We start from the raw sequence: 17,264 nt of genomic DNA on the forward strand, positions 1-17,264 counted from the left end.
AAACTACAGGCCTATAAACAAGTTCACTGATGAAATAGTAGTAGATGCTCGAAATTCTATGGCCACATCTGCCGAATGCACAACACTAAATTAACAAAAGAACTACTGAATATAATAAACTCGGAGAGGTGAAATTCACTTATTTAGAAGAAGTGAAGTAGGACTTTAAAAAAATTACAACCACATACAATACCGTCAGGAAAGGCAAAACCTCTGGAATCCTTGCTGAAAATCGTACATTTGCAGGGACAACTAAAAAAGTAATTGGAAAACAGTGGGCCGAGGAACGTTAGAAAATATGCGGTAGATTCGTGAAGAGATGTTAGATGAAGAAAGAGAGAAGTAAGCTGTCACACCAAACTAACCAGATTAAATGCACTCTTTAACTGGGCAGAGTCAAACGGAGACCTTTTCGTAAGGCGAAAGTGTATGTCTAGCAGCAAAACGTAATCTACAACATGTAAAAGCAAAATCCATCGATACTCCAAGAATGAAACCTGTTGAAAAGATACAAAATCAGCTAACTGCCGCAGCACCACCAGAACATACAATCCCTCACACAGCCCGCTCGAAAAGTCCTCTAAATGCACTATTGACCGCCGAGACTTTTAAATTAAACTTTTCCTTCAACACGGCATCATGTTCTTTGTGCATTGTCAGACTATCTTTCCTGTCAGCAGAGACATGCTGATAGATTTGCTACTAGTTCATTCGATGAACACTCAACTATTACTGATTTTTTTTTCTTTTCTCAAAAACAGTATTGAGAACATTTCGAGAACTGGTATTTCAAGCTGAATGAATGAGGATTCTATTGCAGTCAACGTACATTTTGCATAAGGTCAATAAGGATAAAATTAGAGGTCTTACAGAAGCTTACAGACAATCGCATTTCCTTCATTCTATTTGCTTGTGGAACAGATAATGAACTGACTAGTAGTGGTTCATGGTATCCTCTGCCATGCATCATACGGTGGCTTTCAGGGTATATATATGTACACGTAGATGTAGATGTGTACCACTTTTACACGTTTTGTTGTCATTTTAAGTATGGATTTTGTTGTTACACGTCGTATTGTACATTTACTGTTAAGACACTCTAGCCACGTGGAAAGTATTTTAATTAATAACTGTAAGTATTCTGTTTTAACCTATGCTTGTCACCTAAACTACCTCAGTGAAAATGCCCTCTACCAACTACAGCTCTTTTTTGTGTAAGTACAGGATGCTCTCAGGTCATTGCTAGCTACTGCTCACATACTTGCATATACAAGTTGTGTAATGTTGATACTGATATGAGAGTACTCATAATACAATGTTACAGCTTTTAGCCTTCATACCCTTTTACATATTCTAAGATTTTTCTATAAACTTAACTCTCTGCCAACATAACATATTGTTCCATTATTATTTCTTTTCCTATTTTGTAACTGGTCTGATTACGGCAGTCAGACGAAATAAGCAACTTTGAATTTATGAATAAAGTGTCAAATATGATTGCAGACTTGTTTACAGGCTTTACATCTTCAACTGAGTACCACAAATTATCGTGTCATAATCCTTGACCGCTTCAAGTTTATTATTCAAGTTTATTATACTCCGAGTAACTGAAACGATGTTTTCCAGACTGGGAACTATAGAAGTCCCAACAGTACAGTCCCCGTAGTTACATTAAGATTTTCATGTTTAGGGTAGTTCCATTAGTCAGGAAATTCTTATAGTCAACTTTCTCACGTGTCACTTTGATATATGTTAATTTTTTATTTTTTTGCAAATCTTCCTTGTAGTTGGTCAGAAGACTGCTTTCATGAGGATATTCCTTACATATTATCTTCACAATGAAAACCCTAGAGTGCTTGTAATGTTTACAGGTGCGGTTTCATATCACTTACATGTAACAGCCCTGTCGAATCAGATTTTTTACTGATAACGATGTCGTAAGTTTTCGTTGACATTGGTACTGGATGCCTCATCCATACGATGTTATGTATAACATTTGCCATCTGTTCATTACATCCCACTTTGCTCACTGTCCTAATACAGAAATGGTTTTAACACAATCATACACTTTGTCTAAGTCCACGATCATTGTGGCTAGTTATGATCCACACACTGAGTGAGACATAATATATATCTTTATATTCTGCCAGTATATCTAACTGTAGTTATCAAGGAGTACATTATTTTCACAAGTAGTTTTAGTTTGCCATTTAATAATCATGCTAAAGTTTGTACGAGGTATTAAGTAATATCGTCAATCTATCATATTACACTTAATAAGTCACGGCACTGATTTACACTTTACTGTATCTCCAAATAACAGTTATTTTTCCACACATGTCACCTACATTGCATACTGTGTCTATTTAATTTTATTGTTTTGTATTTCTTGTAAGAAAATTATACCTAACTCCACTGTGTAAAGATAGTCTTTGAGAGTTTATACCTTTACCTATGACTGTAAACAGTTTACGTTTAAACTAGTTGGTTTTAGTTTTCCATGCCCTGTGATATTTTATACAAGACTTTTTTGTCATTCTCAAAACTGTCTACTGCTAATCACAGAGGGAAATCTTCACTTTTTTCACCCTTACACCGTTATTCTTATTAGTGCCATGCCTACATGTTGTTGCTCAGTACACATTCTGCACTCCAACCAGGTTTACCTATTCTCTTTATCAAAAACATTTTTTCTCATTTTTTTAGTCCTGTCTTAGTTCATTTTAGCTTCTTCCTTTATTTCCTCTTGCAACTGATTCTTTATTGCATTCACCAAATGTGATGGCACAGTGGTTAGCACACTGGGCGATAGTTCTAGTTGCCATTCACCATTGAGATTTAGGTTCTTCCAGTATTTCCCCAAATCGCAACGGGAAAATACCTGCATGTTTCCTTTGAACACGGTGTGGCTGATTTCTTTTGGCATACTGTCATAATCTACGACTCTGCTCTGTCTCAATGACTGCATTGATGGTGGGACATTAAACAAATTTCCTTCTTTTCTTATAGCTTTTTTCGGTTTTTTGTAACCTTTTTGGTTGCTTTCAGCGTTTTGTCTTCATTCTTTATAGTGATGCTTTTGTGGTGTAAATTTCTCGTTTCCATGTCTTCTTTATGATTTCATTCCTTTAATTTACTTTCTGCTTTCTCTTCTGTCACATTCTCTACCGATATTCTACTGGATTCGATTTTACTATTCGTTACATCAATTAAAGTCCTTTCCTGGACACCATGATCACTCTGTTTAATATTACTGACCGGCAAATGAAAATGTACGGCTCCAGAGACTCTTTAAGGGGCTCCGGAAAGGCTCAAAATCATGAAAAGTTCAATTTTTACTTTTTTGCGTTTTCTGAATCTGCAGACTATTACCTTTTAATAGATATATAATTTATTCAATTCCGAAGACTACAACTATTTTTAATTTTTTTTTGAAATGTGTTCTACATGGGCGTGACCCACTGTGGCGCTGTTAAACTGCTGTCAAATGGTGTTTTTATTAACGTCCGTGTTCATCAGGTACATTTTAGTGATGTGAGATAAAGTATGTGTTGTGGCTAACCTGTGATGGTTCAATATATATCGCTGGTGTGATTCTCGATTGTTTCATGTTTATTTACTCTGTCGTTATCTCAAAAATATTCGTAATTAATTCTGTTTCTTGAGTCTCTGTTCTGTCGAAGTATAATAATGAGTAAAAGTAAAGTTATTAGAAATCCTCTGAAGGCTTTTAAGAAAAGGAGAAATGTTGGAAAGCCAAAGGTATGTGTTATTACTGTAAACAATAAAGACGATAACCAAGTGAGTGAACCTAACCTCTCAAGTACACCTGCCCATAGCAGTCAAAGTGGGAAAGAAAATACTTCACAGAAGAAGCTGGGTTCAATGAGTGAAAACTATGAATGTTTTATGGGCGAATCGGATGTGAATGAAATATTTGATATGTCGGTTCTCAAAGGAATATTTTCAAACTGTGTAAGATGTATTCATTGTAGTGAAGTTGGTCTGGAACTCTCCATAATAAAGCACGTAGGACTTGCTAGTGAAATACAACTGAAATGTGATAAGTGTTCATACATGACCACCTTTTGGAACAGTGTTGCAGTAACTGCAACTGAAGAAAATGGTAGCAAAATCTACGAACACAACAACGAGCGATGCTTGCTTTAGACAAGGAACGCCTTCGGGCTGCAGACAGGGCTGTAAAGAGTCTAGAAATACAAGCAAGAGTAAACAGGAGGAGGAACAAGAGGAAGCTGGAGGAGGAGTTTGCAGAGGATGAAGATAATCCATCCTATGGACCTGGAATGCACTAAAAAGTTAATCCAATCTTTGTCGCTCGATTCCCAAAACTTTTATTTTCTCATACTAATTACATGTTTTCTAAGGATCTTCCAAACATATTCATTTCAAACTTTCAGTAAATGTTACACAGTACCTTCTGCATAATTTAACACAGCCTTTTTCCAAAAAACTGTATATTTTTGAATATATAAATAAAAAATTGCAAAAAAATGTTGTGAATTTTCATTACAATTGAAAAAAATCATCTTTAATAACTGAACTAAAATTTTGTAAAATCCCTGTGTTAAGTTGTAGCCCATATTCCAATAAATAATCTGTAAAAAGTTCAACTTCCTACCTCAAATACTTTGTGAGGAAAGATGTAATTTATAAGCATTATTTTAACATTGCAAGTATAGGGCGTTCCGGAGCCCCTTAAAGTCTGAAACATTTGTAATGGGTAAATGCAGACTTAAGTGACTAACAAAATTTGTAACAAGGCTGGGAGTTGAACCCAGGTCTGCTGCTCCATAGAACCACTACGCCACCATGGCACAGTGGCTTTGCAAAACACCATGGGCTACCTTAGCACCCCTCTCTCCTCAATCCAAATTCCCATGCAGGCTTCAGCCTGCTCAGTACTTCCCCTAAACCCAAACAGTATTGCATAGGTTCTCCAACCGTACTGGAACAGCACATCAGTATCGAACGAAACAAGGGATCCTGCCTGAAACCCAGGCATAGATGCTTTAAGCAAATGAAATTATATGGTTCGAAACAGCCTGCACAAGCAGCGAGACCCCCAAGGACACCTCATGTTACAGGAGTAAAATCAAGCGGTTATGATGTCATGGTGTTCCGTGCAGAGCACAGACAGATGGTCAGACACACGGTCCGGTAATCCGAGGAATCGGTAAACTGATAAGCAGATAATCAAGGTTTTGCTCTTTGTCTGATTCTCTGCTATTATACACGTTAAGATTCGAGCGGGAATGTTAATTTATGTGTGGTATTCAGCCATGTGGCTTGATCTTAGGTCCTGAAACCGACTGAGAAAACTACTCGCTCACTACAGTGTTGAATCTCACGATTTGCTTTACACACTAAACAGCACAAATAATAGATAATTGCACTCCATATTTTGACGTGTTCAAACTCAACTAAATAAAGAAAATAAATACCAACACTCTGTTTTTAAATATTGTTACATAACCTCTTCCGAAAAACATCCCCACCTACAGCGGTAGTGGGAAGTCTCCCTCCCACTGTTCTTTTATAAATTAATAAGTCACATATCTAACAAATTTCTTTGACATTTCTGTACGTGTGCCTGAGACACACTTACAGGTCACCTACAGTGCTTCTTTCCACACAGGAAATAACAAGTCAACTTCCAGTTCTTAAGGAATTGGACACGCCTGGTTAAAACAGCATTAAACTCTTGATTACTGTACAGATGAGTTTATGTGTGAAATATTTGACGTCGGGAATGTCAGCGAGGGAAAGTGTAGAAAAATTTTGAAATTACGTTTAAAATTTGTTGGAATTGACTAAGTGCTCTCGTTATGAAACAGTGGATTAGTGTACTCTGGATAACTTCAACTTAATTTTATGGAAACTTAGTTTTTCAGGCGTCTCATTCATTTTTGTATGTGGGTACTATCTGCAAAATATGCTACAAAAATGTTACTGGTAAAGAAGTTACAAATTAAAACATCATGCCTGATGCGGCAGATTTTCATGCATCACCATATTTGTGATTTTATATGTCCTGAACTTTGTGTTGTAGAGTTATATAACTTTTCAGGCACATTCTGTGTTATATTTTAATACTGTCTGCAAAAGCCATTATGAATGGAGTCAGTATTAAAGAAGCAATAAATTTAAAAGTTCCTGTCCTAATTGGCAGTTTTATTGCCGGAATAGCGAAAGCGCAAAAAGTGATAATTTTTTCTTTATCATTGAAGGGAGTGGGGAAGTCAGGAGAAAAAGTTTGAAAAGTTTGAAATTACATTTTGAGTTTGATCGCAAGTCACTAAGTGCTCTCATTCTCAAATAGTGGACGAATACAGTCTGGATATTTGTGCAGCATATCACACTTCTTTTTCTCGTCCACACTCACTGACTCAGCCAGTTGAGAGGTTGGTGGTTGTTACTCCCATAAGCTTCAGGCTAGATAGGAAGCGATTTGTGTACCAAATTTGGTTGAAATCAATACAGTAACTTTGTATTTGTTGCAAATACATTTTTTAAAAAAAAAATCATGCAGCAGTTTATGAGATGTTGAACATACATACATAATACATACATACATACACACTTACATTTATATTAGTTGACCATAACACTCAGTTGCAGCTCTCATAAGATGTACTGCGAATGTGGAAAACGTGCACACCGAGTGACGGAACTCACCGCATGAGAGAGACGGTGGGGTCGCCAGGTGGAGGAATGTGGCAGGCGGCAGTGTCTGGGCGAGTGACAGCGTTGGCCTCGCTGTGTGTGGCAGCTAGGTGGCTGCAAAGACAGACAGACAGACACGGCATGGTAAGCATATTCACGTGGCGACCAGAGGGAACACCATTACAGACAGTATCGCTGAGGGACTCTCCACAAATACACGTGACAGAACACACACTGCCCGAGAAAATAGTGGGCTGGCTAATATGAATGAGTAATCATTGAAGTAATCAGTTTACACACTGCCTCTTACCAGTTGCTTAGCATACCAAACATGAATTTGCACAAAATTACAGCACGAAGTAAAGACACGCACAAGTTTCGACAATGAAGCTAAAGTGATACGCATCAGCTGGACGGCACAGTTTGAAAACATAACAAAAACAATCACAGGGAAATTAAAACTGCAAATACCTTTAAAGGTACATAATGCGGTACTATTATAAAAATATTATTCAAAATATATTTATGTTACCTTCATCAAACAGAGTGCACATTTGAAACTGAATGCTTTCATACACACGAAACTAAATGTAAAATAACTATGCCACGCTTTGCTGTAGTATTTCACATTAACATAAAACATGTGCAATCATGGAACTCCTCAAAAGTGTGCACAACATGTACTGAGCTGTCAATATGTCAACTCTGTCATGACCAATGAGCAATGGAACACTTGGCACTTGACTGTGTCAAGACTCCGTTATTTAAATTACAAATCGTTTGACTGATTTGATGTAGCCTGTTACAACTACCTCTCATGAGCAGCCTCTTCCACTCAGAATGACACATACAACGTCTTAGATTAGTTATGAGACGAACTCCAATCTCTGTCTTCCCCTGCAGTTTCTAACTTTTACAGCTCCCTCAGGTACCATGGAAGTTACTCACTGATGTCTTTAATGAAAGCCAACCATCCCGTCCCATCTTATTTCCAATATTTCACACACGGTCCTCTCCTTGACGTTTCTGTGCAGAACCTAATTTCTTTTCACGTCGGGCCACCTAAATTTCAACACCCACTTTCAGCACCACATCTCAAACCCTTGCATTCTCTTGTTTTCCATAGCTAAGCACCATACAATGTTGTGCTCCAAATGTGTATTATCTGATATTTATTCCTCAAATTACCACAGATGTTTGATGTTACTGAACTGCTTTTGGCCAGGAATCCTACCAATGCCTGCTGGAGTCACCTTTTTATGCCCTCCTTTCTTGTTTGTTATTGTAGTTCACTTGTAGCAAAATTTCTGCACTTTGTCTACTTCGTGGTCTCCATTGTTGATGCCAAGTTTATTGCAAATCTGATCTCTGCTGCTCATCATTACTTTTGACTTTCTTCCGTTAACTTTCAGTCCACAATTCGAGCCGAGCGAGGTGGCGCATTCGTTAGCACAATGGACTCACATTTGGGAGGTCGACAGTTAAATTCCGCGTCTGGCCAACCTGATTTAGGTTTTCTGTGATTTCCCTAAATAGCTCCAGGCAAATGCTGGGATGGTGCCTTTGAAAGGGCACGGCCGACTTCCTTCCCTGTCCTTCTCTAATCCGATGAGATCGATAACCTCGCTGTTCCCCCCTCGCTGATCCCCCAAACAACCCGTCCATAATTCGTGCTCCTTAGACTTACTTCTATTCAAGAGGTACTGCCATTTTTTCTAAGTTTCAGTGAGGATAATAATGTCATCAGCAGTATCGTTTCACCTATAAGCTTAATCACATTCATTTAACTTTCTTTTATTTACGTCATTGTTTTTCCGATGCACTGATTGAACAGTAGGATACAATGACTACATCCCTGTCTTATACATTTTCTAATCTGACCACTTCATTCTTCATACTCCATTCTTATTTCTCCCTATTGGTTCTTGTACATATTGCGTAATACCCATCTTTCCCCATAGCTTACACTTATTTTCCTGCTTTACTTCAAGAAACCTTTTTTCTAGGGTGACAAATCCTGTGAACTAATCTTGATTTTTCTTAAGTCCTACCTCCATTATGAAACGGAACCTCAGTACTGCCTCCCTGTTGAGTTTACCATTCCTAAAGCCAAAATAGTCATCTAACAGACTCTCAACTTTTTTCTATTCTTTTGTACACTATTCTTGTTAGCAACTTGTAGGTTTGAGCATTTAAGCTGACTGTATAATAGATGCTCTTATCTTAGATCAGGTGGCATGTCTCCAGACCCATATGTCCCACAAACCAACTTCGGTTCCCTTTCCCCAATAATTTTTGAAATCCCACCAAGCCCTATTTCGTTTTCTACCTATTATCAGAGGTTTCCTCCCTACTGTAGAGGCCTTAAGTGTTCTCTTGTGATCATTTAGCTCTCTTCTCTGCATTTAAGAATCAAATTCTTCTTGCCCTTTTGCTGTTGACACCACAGTTTTTAATTTCACTGAAGGCTGTACTGATTTGTCTATATAGTGATTCAGTTCTTCTCACAACCATTGCTACTTCGATGTCTTCCCATTTTTCCTGCTGCCACTTTGCTGTGACATCCCTGCACTTCCTATTTATTTCATTCCTAAGTAACGTAGATGCTTATTACTGTGTTTCCCTGAACACTTCTGTACTTTCGTTTTCTTCAGTCCACTGAAGTATTTCTGAACAGCTATCGATGATCGGTTCAGGGACAGGTAAACATATGGGTGACACATCACTCCTGGTTATGTGATAACATCGAAACTGATATGCAGTGAGATAGTAACGTCAGTCCAAGCCAAAACAACTATCTCATCACTTCCATTTGAGTCTATACTTCCAGTGTCAGGTTACGCACTCAGGTGACTTACAATCACTATCACCCCCCACTCCTCTCCACTAGAGCAACCACCAGCACGTGTATGTGGACCATTTATGTCACTGAGAGGAACCCCGCCCCTGCTCCCTCTCCTGCTCTCCCCTGAATAAATAGTAGCACATGGAAATGGTGGGAAGCCTCTCCCATCCACTTATCTCTCTCTGCTACTAGAAACGCAATAAAATGATGGGAAACCCAATGGACCTAGCTCTTCCTTTACTACCTTTTCGTGTCAATTGTATAGGCCTGTTCGGTCGAGGTCTGTCCTGCATGGGGAGAGTTTCAGATTTGTTATAAATAATAATTTCATAGTGAAATGGTTTCAAAATAATAACACTGATGAAAGAAACTAGCTTTATAGTTTATTATTAACAGTTTCTTATTTTCAGTACAATTCTTTCCAAAAAATTTTATTGTTTATTTACTTTCTTCTTTTATTTAAAACCTATTGTTTCTGATGACATATCTCATGATTTTTTACAAATTTATTTTTGTTATCATTAAATGCTAATTTGTTCAGTTTCTTTGTTGATGTATTTACATGGCTATTTTTTTACATATATAATCCCTTGGATTTAGTAGTAATTTTTTATTTTTTCTGATGGCTTATAACTATCACAGGCATTTATTGCTGTGCACACTTCTTACTCTTTTATACAATATGTTTTATGTCTGATCATTCTATATCCACTATTTACATTTTATTTCTGATGACTCTATATACAATATTTACATTAAATCACTTCTTATTATGTAATATTTACATGGGAAACGAAGACTAGCAGCAGCAATTGAGGACCAACCAACCTCCACCCTCTTACCACACGCACGTATAACTATGACAAGTGATTCACCGGACTATTCTGCGCACACTGTCACATACATATCAACTATTTAGAAGTAAATATACAGCCATCCACTCAATTGCTCCAACAAATAGTGCGAGTACAGTAGGCTGCCGATTCAGTCCCTACAGATGAATAACTGACAGCCTTACTTTCACACATACTGTGCAGTATGTTCCTCATGAGCTCTTGACTGATATATTACCTGATGCATCACATTTGGAGCAGAACCAACCCCCTTGAGTGGGCACGTTCTGTAATCTTCAATCGTGAGAGCCTTTGAGGCAGCACTATGCACATCCAAAGCCCTGCTCTGGATGGTATCTACATCTATGTGGCATGTGTACATTTTGGATGCGAGCCTACACGTTCTACAATCTGCAATCCGTTCACCATGTCATCCATCAGGCCAATAACCTTCTTATTTTAAGCTGTCATTACAAAAAGCCACATATACAGATGTGTCAAATGTTTCAGGGTTGTGCCTAAGTACTAATATGGATTGCAGCCTTTCACCCAGTAGACGAACCTGTTTGTACTCATATAATGTACACTGGGATCAGCGAAGTTTGACATCGCAAAGTAACAGTGAAAGCAGTACATGGGGCGTCCAGAACACATATTCTGGTAGACAGGCTTTGTGAATCGCATGGAAACCCTGGACTTCTCCACGGTGACTACTCCTTAATTGAAGATGGTGACCCATTTCAAATTTGGTGTGGCAATGAAACTGCTTGTGCCAAAACGCCCATCCCACCAGTAAAGTAAATGAATTTCACAGTATTTTCTTAACATTTTCCATGGTGTTTCCAAAAATAGAATTGTTCATTAACTTGTAAAAAAATCACGTCATGAGAGCACTCTATTTGGTGTTAAAATCATGTACTCCTTCAATCAGCAATGCTGTTTGAGAAGGTGCCACTGGTTATACAAACAAGTTCCATCCCCAACCTGAGACACTGCTCAAAGTCTCTCAATAGCAGACATATTGCGGCTTGTACCCTAGCATTCTGAACAGATTTGTGACAGAACCATTATGTGGGACTAGGCACTCTGGATACAGTAGCTAGGTGCTGTGTGCGTCATACAAACTCATACAAACTGATGGGATATGCCAGATCTACCTCCAAGACATGTCCTCCACCAAAATCAACGGGCACATCACAGAATTTTGCTTTGGTATAGTTAGTGATTTCTCTTTTCAACAGCCAATGGAACTCTCAGTGGTAGCTATTGTTGTGTGCCGTACCTGCTGAGATTGTTTACATCCAAGTAAAGGATGTAACTTAAATCATCAGATGGCCTGTACTCTTCCCATTCTTTCATGGGTTATTCAGCTTCCCATACCTGCACATGCATTGGCAAAGTCCACCACCCATCTAGCATCTGAAGAAGAACAGCATGTCAACTTCAACCAACAGTTCAGTGTTTACACATCTCCCTTAACATCTCATCCCTTCAAATCCCTGGAATGGTGCAGTGCAGGGCAGGATCCATATAATATGTGTCCAGTCATACATCAAGAACTTCTCGAAAATATTGAGCAAGTGTACACCAGTTTTCATTTGCAGTCTAGCATAGTCTCTCACATCGAGGATGCTGATCTCCTGCCAAACATTTATAGCATGCTAATATTTCCCATCTGTTACGACTTTATTAGTTTACTGGAGATTGTGGTTACATCTGGGAATGTGGTTTCATGGAATATCCCTAATGAAGCCACCAGAAGCTGAAACTTTGCATCATTGGGTTATGTGGTTGTGATGAAATGCACGTCCTTCTGAAGCGTTGTCTCAGCAAGTTTCCAATGAGACATATGCATGAGGAGAGTGCAGTAATAAGGGCAGTATCACGTGATTCACACATAAAATGATATGTTGTTCTCAACAGTATCAGAGATAACACTGACTTTAAAATACTTAAAACCGAAATCATCTAAGAGGTGAGCATGAAAATGAGTATTGCATGTCACATGGAAGTAGGCAAGCAATTCGGCTGCCTCGAGTTGGCGTGAGGGAGGTGAATTTGTTTTCGTAGCTGAAGATTCCTTATAGCCCAAGGGCTGAGGGCGCATTGCAGCTGTTGTGCTAGGTGAGAGAGGTACACAGACTAGAAACGAGACTGGATATGGGCAAATCCTAGGATGGAGAATTTTGACTATGCTCAGTTGCTTAAGTGGACAGACAATGCTCCAAGCAATACTGGAGTGTCAGACAATCTTAAAGATGGCTAAGTTTAAACTCTTTCAAATTCGGCAATAATTCACGGTCGAATACTAAAGCAAATCTGAATGCATCTTTGATGTCTTAAAAATAAGACACATCAAATGACACAATATTTTCAATATCTTTAAAACTAATTCACAGTGAGTAAACATTAACACCATTAACCTTTGAATTTACAACTTTTAAACTCTTCATGCAATCAGCAAACAATATCTCACGAAGAACCAACTGTGTGCGAGGTCGCAAGTTCAATTCCTAATTTTATTTTACAAGTCTAGTTCAGTAGGACCAAATTCAGGAGCAAATTTCCAAATTACAATGTAAAAGTAATTACAGAAAAAATAAAATACTTATGAAGCCAAAAATAGACAAGCCATAAGCTTAAGTAAACATAATCAACAATACAACAAAGGAATCAGCTTAATTTTTCATGGAACTCCTTGACAGAATAAGAGGAGTGACCCATGAGGAAACTCTTCAGTTTAGTTTTGAAAGTGTGTGGAATACTGTTAAGATTTTTGAATTCTTGTGGTAGCTTATTGAAAATGGATGCAGCAGTATACTGCACACCTTTCTGCACAAGAATCAAGGAAGAGCGATCCAAATGCAGACTGGATTTCCGTCTAGTATCAACTGAGAGAAAGCTACTAATTCTTGGGAATAAGCTGATATTATTAACAAGAAACGACAGTAAAGAATACATATACCCCCTGATATGCCAATCTCATAATACCCAGACTAGCGAACAAGGGTCGAGAAGAGGTTCGTGAACTTAAACCATTATTGCCCAAACTGCCCGCTTCTGGGCCAAAAATATCCTTTGAGAATGGGAAGAGTTACCCCAAAATATCATACCACACGAGATAAGTGACTGAAAAATAAACAAGGTAGACTAATTTTTGTGTTGAACAATCACTTACTTCAGATATTGTTCGAATAGTAAAAATGGCTGCATTAATTCTCTGAACAAGATTCTGAATGTGGCACTTTCCACGACCGTTTACTATCTGAATACCTAGAAATTTGAACTGTTCAGTATCATCAGTCATATGTTCATTCTGTGAAATTAAAACGTGGCGTTTTGTTGAATTGTGTGTTAGAAATTGTAAAAACTGAGTCTTACTGTGATTTAGCGTTAGTTTATTTTCCATAAGCCATTAACTATGTCATGTACTGCACTATTTGAAACAGAGATCATATTGCACACAACATCCTCTACGACCATGCTAGTGTCATAAAGGAACAGAAATATTTTAGAGTTACACGTAATACTAGAGGGCATATCATTTATATAAATAAGGAACAGTAGTGACTCCAACGTGGATCGCTGGAACATCCCCCATTTGACTACGCCTCACTCAGGCCCCACATCACAGTCATTCCCAACACTGTAACGATCTTATGCTGTCTGTTGCTAAAGTAAGAGGTGAACCAATTGTGAGCTACTCCCCGTATTCCACAATGGTCCAACTTATGGAGTAATATTTTATGATCAACACAATCAAACGACTTAGTTAAATCACAAAAATATGCCTAGCGTTCGAAAACTTTTGTTTAATCCACCCAGTACCTCACACAGAGGGAGAGAATATAGAATTTTCAGTTGTTAAATCAATTCTAAAGCCGAACTGTTCATTTGATAACAAATTATGTAATATAAAATGATCAATTATCCTTACAAACACAGCCTTTTCCATAACTTTAGCAAACACTGATGGCATAGAAATAGGTCTAAAATTGTTTACAATATGCCTTTCTTCCTTTTTATAAAGCAGCTTTGCTACTTTTGCTTTAATCATTCAGAAAACTAACCATTGTTAAAGGAAAAATTACAAATGTGGCTAAGTACAGAGCTAACATGTGCAGCGCAGTACTTCAATATCCTGTTACAGACTCCATCATGTCCATGAGAGTCCTTAGCCTTCAGTGATTTAATTATTTACTCAATCTTCCCCTCGTCTGTATCATGGAGGAGTATGTCAGACATCAGTCTCGAAAGGCATTTTCCAAGAGAGTATATGATTCCCTGTAGAAACTAAGTTTTTATATAATTCGCCAGCAATGCTCCAAAAATTATTGTTAAATACTGTACATATATCTGATTTATCAGTAACAGAAATACTCGTATTTTTACTACGAACTGACTTCACGTTGTCTGTTGACCGGACACTTCCTTCGCAACTGACCACATGGTTCTAATTTTATCCCGTGAATTATCTGTTCTATTTGCGGACAACATACTCTCTGCCTTCCTAATGACATTTTTAAACACCTTAAAATACTGTTTTTAATGAGCTACTGTAGCTTGATCGTGGCTACTTCTAACATTTTCATATAATTCCCAATTTGTTCTACATGATATTCTTATCCCACTAGTCAGCCACGCAGGCTGCCTTTTACTGCTAATGGAAAGCATCTCTCAAAGAGAATGAGAGATGTGTTAAGGAAAGCATTATATTTGTTATCTATGTTATCAGCAGTATAAACATCCTGCCAATCATTTTCCTTGACGTGGTTGAAAGAACTTTCTATTGCTGTTGGATTAACTTTACTACATAGTTTGTAATTATATGTAACATTTGTTTGAGCACAAAAGCCTTTTAGTGTTAAAATTTGTGCATCGTAGTCTGAACGGCCATTCACCCTTTTACTAACAGAATGCCCATCTAGTAATGAAGAATGAATAAATATATTGTCTATTGCTGTGCTACTGTTCCCCAGCACCCTAGTTGGAAAAAACACAGTCTGCATCAAATCATATGAATTTAGGAGATTTACCAACATCCTTTTTCTTGCACTATTATATACAAAATTAATATTCAAGTCACCACATATAATTTCTGGTACTTCCTATAAAGTGCATCAAGAACCCTCTCTTGCTTGAGCATAAATGCTCTGATGTCAGAGTTAGGGGACCAATAAACAACAAAAATTAGAAGTTTAGTTTCGCTAAATTCAACTGTCCCTCACAACGTTCAAATATCTGTTCAGTGCAGTGCTGTGATATGTCTATGGACTCAAATGGCAAACTATTTTTTACGTACATGGCCACTCCAAACTCCGCAAAGAATTCCTTGAAAAACTGCCAGTTAATCTGTATCCTGGTAGACAAAGAACAGTAATCCTTATTGTTGTTTTAGTAGGTATGACATTTACTGCGTTCTGTAGTTGGCGATGTTATTCTGCCAACACAAAGCAGGAGGTTATTCCAGTCATGTTCCTGCTACTGAGAAGAACTTAGAGAAAGTAGTTAAATGACGGAGTGGGACAGATAGGATTTTACTGTGATGGGAATGAGTTTTCAGCCATGTTGTTCAGGTAAGAGCGTTAAAGTCAAGGGGAGGTATGAGGGACACTGCACATTGATAAGACAGTACAGAAGCCAGAGGGTATGGGAATCTCTGCACTTGTTTGCACACAGCCAGGATAGCTGTGCATAAGATGATGAAATATGAGTACAGAGCTGAACATCACAGATATCATGAATACAGGTTTTCATAACAAGTTCCAGGCGCAATGAGCTTTCTTGGAAAGGTCTTGCCAGATAACATCGCTGTAATCAGTAACTCAATGTATGGGTGTTTGTACAAATTTTCTCATCATACGAAGAGGAAATAGTTTTTTCATATCAGCGCACACTCCGCTGCAGAGTGAAAATCTCATTCTGGAAACATCCCCCAGGCTGTGGCTAAGCCATGTCTCCGCAGTATCCTTTCTTTCAGGAGTGTTAGTTCTGCATGGTTCGCAGGAGAGCTTCTGTAAAGTTTGGAAGGTAGGAGACGAGGTACTGGCAGAAGTAAAGCTGTGAGGACGGGGCGAGAGTCGTGCTTGGGTAGCTCAGTTGGTAGAGCACTTGCCCGCGAAAGGCAAAGGTCCCGAGTTCGAGCCTCGGTCGGGCACACAGTTTTAATCTGCCAGGAAGTTTCAGCTTTTTATAGTTTTGTAGAACATGTAGAGATGTTGACGCCTTCTTACACATTGCAGTTACGTGCTCAGTCCAGTTTAGATCTTCATCTGTATTATTCAGACTTTTTTCTGAAGCGGAAACGTTGATATTTGTCCCATTTGTGGTCAAAGATGGTAGGGATTCCTAATATTTTGGGATAATTAGCCTATAATGACCAACCAGTATCACCAGGGTTTTGATTGGATTGAGCTTTAACCTTATACCCAGTGTCCATTATGGCAGTGCACACACGGCAGTATTGAGGTTCTTGATTGCAGTCTTCAGATTTATTTGTTTTGCACTTAGATACAACTGGAGGTCATCCGTATACATGTGGTATTTGCAGTAGGGCAAAAGTGATGACGCAGCATTTACGTACAATGAAAAGAGTGCACGACCTAATAATGAAGCCTGGGGTGCCTGTTTCAACCTGCCTGCATTGTGACTTTACAGTGCCAGACATAATACATTACTGTGGAGATGTCACGTATGATTGAAAGCAATGCACTGCACTTGGCAAGAAATTTAATATGCTACGTCAGTGTCAGAGCCTTTTCTGAAGTCTCAGAAGCACACAGCAGTTGGTTCTTGTGCATCCGTGGCAAGATTCAGGTCATACGTTATCTTCATTATTGCAGATGTTATACTTCAATATTTATGGAAGCCTGATTGGTACTCATCTAGTAGGTTGCTTG

The 17,264-nt window shown here is 38.3% G+C and overlaps 1 protein-coding gene across 1 annotated transcript in view; it reads right to left on the reverse strand.

The window, feature by feature from the left end:
• Nucleotides 1–17,264, reverse strand: part of LOC126210392 (ankyrin-2-like) — a 206,142-nt gene that overhangs the window by 13,766 nt on the left and 175,112 nt on the right. Inside the window, exon 7 of the mRNA XM_049939622.1 lies at nucleotides 6,700–6,801. Coding sequence (XP_049795579.1) covers nucleotides 6,700–6,801 — 102 coding nt within the window. The remainder of the gene's footprint in view (nucleotides 1–6,699; nucleotides 6,802–17,264) is intronic.

The sequence above is a fragment of the Schistocerca nitens genome, chromosome 10 (assembly GCF_023898315.1).
Source record: "Schistocerca nitens isolate TAMUIC-IGC-003100 chromosome 10, iqSchNite1.1, whole genome shotgun sequence".
In the NCBI taxonomy this organism is placed as follows: Eukaryota; Metazoa; Arthropoda; class Insecta; order Orthoptera; family Acrididae; genus Schistocerca; species Schistocerca nitens.